The following is a 9,504-nucleotide window of genomic DNA, read 5'->3' as shown; positions in this document are numbered from 1 at the left end:
CATCTCTAACCGAGGGCTGGCCAAAGGGCTCATTTTAGCCCTCTGGCCCTCCAAGAAATGAATATTTTAATGAACAATATAGGATCATATTTGCTTCCATCTCTAACCGAGGGCCAAAGGGCCATAGGGCTCGTTTTAGCCCTGTCACAAAAAATCGTCTCCAACCGAAGGCCAAATAGCCATAAGGCCAAACATAATTTATTATTTACATTTAATGTTGTTTCATGTTACTTAATTTAATTTATTATTGTATAATGGCTTAGGAAGTTATAGGAAACAAATAGAATTAAAAAAAAAAATTAAAAAATTTGTAAAAAAAAAAAAATTAAAAAATAACGGATAACTGACGTCAACTAGCCGTTATATTCATAATTTTCCATATTTGTGTCGGTTATAACCGACACTACTGCTGTCAGATAGCCGTTTATTTCAAAATTTTCCATATTTGTGTCGGTTATAACTGACACCATTTCCCTTATTTCTGTCGATTATAACCGACAGGAAAACCGACACTACTTCAAAAATTTCAAGCCAGCCCGGGGCTGGTTGCACGTGGCCAACCCTTTGGCCCTTTGACCCTTTCAGATTCCATGAGGCCCACAAGCCCTCCGGCTTAAGCCTCGGTTGGAGACGATTTTCGGTCTATTTTAGGCCCTCTGGACCCTTCGGTTGGAGATGGCCTTAGGCTAGCTGGTTGGCCCTTTGGCCCTTTTTTGTCCAGTGAGGCCTACGAGCCCTTTGGCCTGGGCCTCGGTTGGAGACAGTTTTCAGGCTATTTTCGACCATCTGACCCTTTAGACCCTTTGGTTGGAGATGGCCTAAAAACCCTAGTACATGAGAAAATCTAGACGAGTGATACTATGAATAAATATGATTTTTTATTTAATTCGTGCAAAATATTATAATACATGGTTACATAAAATCAGTAAGAATCTTATACTAATTATAATAAGAAATTATATTTTGATAATACATACAATAATTACGAAGATGATTCCAAATTAATTAAAGACTATTCTAACACTTCTCGTTCTTCACGTGCCTCCGGCGTGTGTGACGTGTGTTCCATCCCATACATATATACCTTCATCATTAATATTTCTAAAGCTCTCTCGACCAGTATCTCTCTGATTCTGTAAATCTCTTCCCATAGTTAAGTTGCAGGATTAACTCCAACCAGTATTAAAGTATCATATCTTTGTAGTTTGGAGGGAAAAATATTTCTGGGTTTGGTTTGAAATTAAGAAACAGAAATGTTGTTGCAGAAGCAGAAACGTTTTGATTGGTTGGTACAGATGCTAGTTGTTGTGGGATCAGTATTGGTTGTGATTGGAGCTAGCAATTTGCGGACTGTGGAAGGCAGGCCTCACCGGATTCTTTTCGATACAGATGTTGATACCGATGATTTCTTCGGTCTCTTGTACATCTTGAAACTTAACAGATCAGAGTTTGAGTTGGAGGTGAGTTCATCATCCAATATCCATGATCATCAATTGTTTGTGTTCATTCATGCTCCAAATTTTTTTGGCCAAAAAGTACTCAAGGCTATAAGTTGGGTTTGTCAAGCTAAGCTTTCCAAATCTGCAAATGCTTAGAGCTCTCTACACGTCTCTTCGATGTATCCAGAGAATAACTGTATATGTATGCATATATGCATGCTGCATGCATGTATATATGAATGATTTTATATAAACAATAAAATATATATACATATATAATATTATATTCATTTCTTGCCTTATAAATATAAGCAAGTGATGATCACCAGCTTAACTCATCGAACTAATGTTGTTGATTTAATTCATATAATTGGCTTTGAAGATGCAGAACTTGTTTTTTCTTTTTAATGGCTTTAGCAAAAGTTATAGTTGATACCACTATGAGTCCTTGAGGACCGAGTCAAATGATTCATACAGTTGAATGGATTCTATGTTTGAAAATATGTGTAATTAATTAAAAAAAAAAATATTTTTGGTCAAACGACATGTAACAACTTTTATTTCCTTTATGTCAAAGTGAATCACTAAAAATATATTCCTACAGTTTCCACTCCTTGCACCTAAATTAGTCTCTCCTTCTACACAAATTAGAAAATTTTTTTTATTGAACAAAGTAAAAATAAATAAATAAATCATTGTTGTTTCCTGTAACTTTGGTAGTTATAGCACTGTAGATTTGTTTTACCACAGGCAGTGACTGTAAATGCAAATGCTTGGACCAATCCTGGGCATGCTGTGCATCAAATCTATGACATTTTATACATGATGGGGCGTGATGACGTGGCAGTTGGAGTGGGTGGTGAAGGTGGGATCAAAGAAGATGGTACAATTTTGCCAAATGTCGGTGGATATCTTCCAATTATTGAACAGGCATGAACAAATTATATATATCTAAATTCATATATAAATCATAATTATGCTTAATTATTGACACCAATTTATATTACTTTTAAAAATAATTAACTTCAGGGGACTACGACAGCAGGAGGATGCAGATACAGACAAGCCATTCCTGTAGGTGCTAGAGGTCGATTGGATATTGATTCTAATTTTGGCCTCAGAAAATCTTTCCTCCCCCAGGTAAAAATAATGTAAAGAGTAATTTTAAGCTGTATTTTTCTTATATATTTCTCTTCTTCTTTTTTCTTCACTTTGAGTCTGTCTTGTAGAACTTGTTGCGAAGTGGTGTTACTCCTTGTTTCTTAAACCATTTTTCTTCTTCTGCATATACCTGTTTAAAACTATTTTTCTAATATAGAATGAAGTGAATGAGATAAAAAAATGGCACGTAAGAATCATTTCTCAAAGTTAAATATTTGGCTTGAAATATAGTGACCCAAGTGGCTTCACATTGAAAATAAAAACAGTCCTACATTTAAGCTAATAGGGAGAAATTCTGATGAGCATTATATTACTGTACTAAACAACAATATCAACATACCGATACTTGATTTATATCACATAAAGACTCTCTGAGGCTATTAACATACCGATATTTATCGTCAACATATAAAGGATATAGATATATATCAACAACATATAAAGATAGTATCGATATAATATGACTAGTTGATAACAATTATAGTGTTATGGAAGAACAGTACTATAGTATGGTGTTACATGATAGCTTGTCTGATAAATTCATACATGAACAAGTGAAGAACTGTTTCCCTTGTTCATTTTTGGTGTTACATTAATTCTATATTTTGCTCAGAAATTTTTCTTTTTTTTCTTTTCTTTTTTGTAAATGAAATTAGGGGAGCAGGAGATATATTCCCTTTCGACAACCTACTGCTCAGCAAGTGATGATTGACAACATATCTGCAGGTCCCATTACTGTATTTCTGATAGGAGCACACACAAACTTTGCCCTTTTCCTTATGAACAATCCACACCTAAAGAAGAATGTTGAGCACATTTATGTCATGGGTGGTGGTGTGAGATCGAAAAACCCTACTGGTTGTTGCCCGGAAAATTCTACGCCCTGTGTTCCTCGGCAGTGTGGTGATCCTGGCAATGTCTTCACAGACTACACAAGTAATCCTTATGCTGAGTTCAATTTCCTTGGTGATCCCTTTGCTGCATACCAGGTAGTACTATAGTTCAATGTATTTTTTCGGCAGCAAAATCATTGTCAGACGGTGAATTTGGACCTCACATTTTAACAAATGGCCGTCAACATAACCAATGGTTCAAATTCACAGTCTGACAAGAGAACATTTATTTAGTATGTATAGTAGACGAATTATTGTGATCAGATTCACACCTTCGAGCAATAACTAACTTGGTTAATGGTTCAGATTCACACTCTAGTCTAATACTTATGTTGTCTGGCACTTTGAGAAGAGAACATTTTCCGGGTTTGTAAGTGGTCGCATTTTTTGACAAAGAAGTTAATATATATTTCAGGTTATACATTCTGGGATTTCAGTCACCCTTGTTCCTCTGGATGCAACAAACACCATTCCCGTTAGTCAAAACTTCTTTGAGGCCTTTGAGAAGAGCCAGAACACATATGAGGCACAATATGTCTTCCAGTCCTTGAAAATGGCTCGTGATACTTGGTTTGACAAACAATTCTACACGGTACATCCACGATTATTAGATTTTTCTGTGTTTAACACAATTTGCATCTATTTTTAATGAATCAAATGATCTGATATGATACAATGTGACTATTTTCAGAGCTATTTCATGTGGGATTCATTTACAGCTGGTGTGGCGGTATCAATCATGCGAAACAACTTGAATAACCCTAATGGAGAAAATGAATTTGCGGAAATGGAGTATATGAATATAACTGTGATTACTTCAAATGAACCTTATGGAGTAACTGATGGCTCTAATCCTTTCTTTGATGGCGTCAAAGTTCCAAAGTTCAACTTAGACAAGAATGGTGTGCATAGTGGTCATGTTCAAAAGGGACTAAGAGATCCATTTTGCATTGGGGAGAATGGCAAAGGGAAATGCAGGGTAACTTGCCTTCCAGTTTACAACTTCTAAAATATAATCTCCAATGCCTCATTTGGCGTCTGGGATTGAATAGGATTGGATAAATTCACTAGATTTAATGTTTGTTGAATGAAGAAATAGGTGCCAACTTTTAAGTTTTCGTCCAAGGTAGAAGATAGAGATTAGCCATGAAGGAAACTTATCCTTCCGAGACCTATCATTTTGTGAGGATTCGAAGAAATTTGTTTTCTTCATGATAATCCATCTTCTTCATAACTTGGACAAGATTTAGAATTTGGCGTCGATTTCTTCATTCAATCCAATTATAGAAACCAAATGAGGCCTTAAGAGCATCTCCAAGAGAAATTCTAAATTTTTGTTAAACTAATAAGTGAATAGTGTCAAAACACTATTTAGCTACTCAGTTTAACTTTTCATTTCAAACAACACTCTCTATTTTAACAGACTTTGAATAATTTATTATTAACAATTCAAACTCAGCCCATTCGTTTTCTAAAATAACCTTCTCTCTCTTCTTTTTATGCTCCAGGGTCCACCTTTGAGTTTTATTACTTTTTTAATATATAGAAAGTGAATAGTTATTTTTATATAATAGTGACTCTTTTACAAATTCTCTTAGAGATGAATTTTTGAGTTTGGCTATTTAAAAAGAGTTTTGGTTGTTTTACTGCATCTCTTAGAGATGCTTAGTGGTTATAAGCTTAACTAACACAATTATCATTTAAGGTAAAGTGCAGTGAAGTTTATCGATGATATATCTACGTTCTACAAAAATGCGGATAACTGCACTAGAGAAAAATTGCTTGCTTATGTTATAATCTTTATAAACTTGATTTTGTTTTAAAATCTTAAGTGTGTTTAGATTAAGGGAAAGCTATAATTTTCTTTCCTATATTCATTTAATTAACAACAACTCTCATGTTCACATATGATTTTCGTGAAATGGTGATTAACTTCCTATTTCGACACAATCCAACAGGATGGTTATACAGAAGAAGTAACAGGATCAGAGGCTGTGTCTGTGCTTGTTGCTACAAAAGCCAAACCAAATCAGGACCCTCAAAGCCCACTTAACAGAGAATTCTTCGTAAGCTTCCTGGAGGTAATTAACCCCAGTAAAAGTTCCTTTTCTCAATCAACCTTTTTTTTTTTTTTTTTTTTTTTTCCCCTTTCTTTGAAAGTTTTCGACAAAATGTCAAACTCTTTTCCAATTGATTTTGCAGGTTCTGAACAACCCCAATCAGAAAGGGAGATTCAATTTAACTACACAATTTCCATTTTACAAGGAAGTGACATATAAACCAGAATTTGCAGACAAAAAACTTGGTAAACCTGTTGTCTTTGACATGGATATGAGTGCTGGAGACTTTGCAGCTCTCTTCTACCTCCTCAAAGTACCTATTCAAGTGATTAATCTCAGGGTAGTTTTTTGCTTCTTCTTCTCTTTGTAACTTAACTAGTTTAGTCGCCAGCAACTCCTAATGTTTAAAGCGTGAATTAAGGGGCTTATTTTCGAAAAACCCCCACTTTTTCGGGACATTACATTGGCCCAAAAAAGCTCCAAAGAGCAGCTTAATTTGTCATCGATTTCCGTACTATGAGCAAAACCTGTTTGTGTGTGGTTCCAGGCAATAATAGTGAGCCCAACAGGCTGGGCAAATGCTGCAACAATAGATGTGATTTATGACTTGCTGCATATGATGGGCCGTGATGACATCCCTGTAGGTCTTGGAGAAGTATTTGCTACGAACCAGTCTGATCCAATTTTCCCTGCTGTTGGAGGCTGCAAATACCAACAGGCCATCCCTCATGGCAACGGTGGATTGCTGGACTCAGACACTCTCTACGGCCTTGCTCGCGATTTGCCACGAAGCCCACGAAGGTATTACTTTTCGGTCATTCATCAAATAATGTGTCAGTATCTAATGAGGTCAAAAGTAGACCCAAATTTGAGTAGTGAACAGAACTTGGTAAACGAATTTGGTGAGCATAGCAATCGTGTGTTTCTTTAGATAGACCGAGACTGAAATCTTAAGTACTTTTTACCAGGTATACAACAGAAATTTCTTTAGAACACGGAGCCCCTAAGGATACAGATCACCCTGAGCTCAGACAACCACTGGCATTGGAGGTTTGTGAGACTCTGGTGAAAACACTGGAACCTGGATCCAAGATTACCATATTGACCAATGGACCCTTGACTAATTTAGCTAAGATTATCTTATCGAAAAAGAACATCGTCTCTTTAATACAGGTAAGTTCCTTGATCTTAGTCATATTTACCATCGTTCTTCCCTTCCCACGATCATCAACATGTGTGCATCAAGATTAGCAGCAGAGAGAGCCTATGGCAGATATGTAAATAAGTTGAAATTCACACCAAATCACTATTCATTTGAATAGTGCAATTGAGAATCCTTCTTTAGACTAAAGTAATTTCATCACATCAATATTTGCAGCAATGATGCCAATGTTTGCTAATTGCAGGATGTATATATTGTTGGAGGGCATGTCAGCAGCAATGACAAGGACAAAGGAAATGTGTTTACTATTCCTTCCAATGAATATGCAGAGTTCAATATGTTTCTTGACCCCTTGGCTGCAAAGACAGTGTTTGAGTCCTCACTTAACATCACACTCATTCCCCTCAGCATCCAACGCGAAGTTGGTTCGTTTTCCAAAATCTTAGTACTGATGCGCCGGAAGAAGAAGACACCCGAGGCCCTTTTTGTCCGGCGGTTGCTGTCAAGGCTCTACCGGTTGCAGCAATTGCACCATAGATATCATCACATGGTAACTAAGCTTCTTGTCTAAGACCACATGCCTGACTTATGCATTGTTTTTCTATATTTCTGTACTGGTTTAATGGGTACTGTTCTTTTGCCGGACTTGTACTGCCAGACTTGCACATTCGGGCAACAATCCACCTGATTAACGGCCTAGATTTACAGTCTGACAACTTACTTTCTCACTTCTCATATGTTATATTCTGCTGCAGCAAACTTTCTTGGGGGAAATTCTTGGTGCCGTTCTCCTAGCTGGTGATTCCCATCTGAATCAAACCTTCCAAGCGAAGCCCATCAAAGTTTATGCCGAAGGTGTTGAATCCAGAGATGGACAGCTTTTGATTGACGAAAATCAACGGAAACTGGTCAGAGTATTGGACAGTGTAAATCCTCAGGCCTATTACAATCTTTTTGCAGACCGGCTTAGTGATTCAAACCAATCTGCTATACTGGGTAGTTTTGAAGAACAAGTAGAATTCTGGCGTAAACCGCCGAATCAAACCGAGACTGCAGCGTAAGACGTAGAAATTTGTACGAGTTATAATGTACGAAAAAAGTATGAGTAGAGATTCTGCTTCAAATGTAGCACAATGGCAAACACAAAGTTATAAAAATCTGTCTAGGAACTAAGCGGCTGGTCACCACTCCAATTAATTAATGGATTTGAAATTAAGAAAGGCGCCCGCCTAGACACTCACTTAGGTCGCAACTTTCACGTACATAAAAAATAGATAATTTTAATTTTACATTTGATTTATTTTAATAACTTGTAAGAGAATTATTGAATACTTGGATGAACACTCGTTATATATGGTTGCCCATGTTTCAATATGTTCTAAAATTTTCTAATCTATATATCATTCTATTTTTCAATTTACATATCCCAATTTTGCATGTGGTCCAATATCTTAGTGGATAAGGTGTTGGGTTTCTACTCAGCGTCACGGTTCGAAACTCCCCACTTTCCTATATTATTGTAATAGTTTTAAACCCTTCCCATCCCCTTAATAATAATAAAATTAAAATAAAAAAAGTTTATGTATCCCAATACAGTTACATATTTTTAAGTATAAATATACACTTATTTATAAAATATAAAACGAGTTTGCTTAAGCTATTTAGTATTACGGTCTAGTGATATTCATTTGCACGGGTAAGTGAGAGGTTTTGAATTTGATTCTCGCCAAAAGAGAATTTGAACTACATTATTGCTAGCGCATTGTGAGGCTTAGCCCATTACTGCACCTCCTTAGCATAAATAATATTGTTTGTTAAAAAAAAAAAAAAAAAAAAAAAGAAGGTTTGCTTAAATCCGCCTAGATGATAGGCCTCATTCCGCCGCTCGACTAGCACCTAATTTCTTTTAGGACTTTAAAAAACATAGAATACAAAATCGGAAAATGCCATTGGAATTGTTCTTGGCCTTATTTGTTTAACAAGGTGAATTGTTCTTTTATACTTGCACAGAGGCTAGCCTGCTGGATCATATTTGATAGTAACTATAATATCACCATCCCAAGCCTGCCAACGTTTGAAGTTCTATCCCTTTTTGCGTCAAAGCTCAATTTAACCGCCAGCTACAAGGAGTGATAATTCTCTGCAATGGGGTCCCTCGCTTCCCTTCCTTTCTCACATATCACGCGACATGTGAGAAAAGAAGAAAATGGTGTATATCAATGTGAGAAAGGAAGAGAAGCGTTATATCCCAGTTTCACGTAAGTTATAATGCATAACCAAAAAAACTTAATATGGATATAATCTTCCTTTTTCTTCTTTATTCTGAGAAAACAAACAAGGATAATTTTGTTAAAAGGAACAAAATGTTATTGTCCAGCAGTGGTGATCATTGACCCTTTCTCATAGATTCTCCTTTCCCTAAAGAAAGAATTTGAAGAGAGAAGCACGTTTTAGAAGCAAACAAATGGCCAGCAAAGCAGATCAAGATTGACAATTACAGCTTCAAAGAATCAAATCTTTCACATCTATTTTATAATATGGATTTACTAAACAAGACTGCATGATCATTTGTTTAATCTCTGCTAGCATGGATGACAACTAAGGAGTGATACGAACGGTAGCCATGAAATCCTACTAATAATAGTACAAAGGAAATGATTTCCGTGCGCCCCTTCTCCTCCAGCACTTCCCAGCTTGTTTCTGTCCTCCATTCACCTCGATTTATTCAATCGTGTGGCCAGAAATAAGAAGGGGAGTGCAAGAGAATAAAAAGAGAGTAAAAATCATTT

General features: G+C 36.2%; 1 protein-coding gene across 1 annotated transcript; it reads left to right on the top strand.

Annotated features, from left to right (window-relative positions):
• Nucleotides 1–1,109: 1,109 nt before the first annotated feature.
• On the top strand, nucleotides 1,110–8,087 carry LOC137736168 (nucleoside hydrolase 3). The gene is made up of 12 exons (XM_068475493.2): nucleotides 1,110–1,460; nucleotides 2,190–2,369; nucleotides 2,469–2,579; nucleotides 3,257–3,589; nucleotides 3,909–4,085; nucleotides 4,185–4,472; nucleotides 5,452–5,574; nucleotides 5,696–5,893; nucleotides 6,101–6,354; nucleotides 6,522–6,726; nucleotides 6,960–7,265; nucleotides 7,471–8,087. The coding sequence occupies exons 1-12, from the start codon at nucleotides 1,254–1,256 to the stop codon at nucleotides 7,774–7,776; spliced, it is 2,688 nt and encodes an 895-aa protein (XP_068331594.2). The 5' UTR covers nucleotides 1,110–1,253; the 3' UTR covers nucleotides 7,777–8,087.
• Nucleotides 8,088–9,504: the final 1,417 nt, after the last annotated feature.

This window comes from Pyrus communis, chromosome 13 (genome assembly GCF_041283825.1).
Source record: "Pyrus communis isolate YQ-2024b chromosome 13, ASM4128382v1, whole genome shotgun sequence".
NCBI lineage: Eukaryota > Viridiplantae > Streptophyta > Magnoliopsida > Rosales > Rosaceae > Pyrus > Pyrus communis.
The sequence above is the reverse complement of the archived record's forward strand: the minus strand, read 5'-3'. Positions and strand labels throughout refer to the sequence as shown.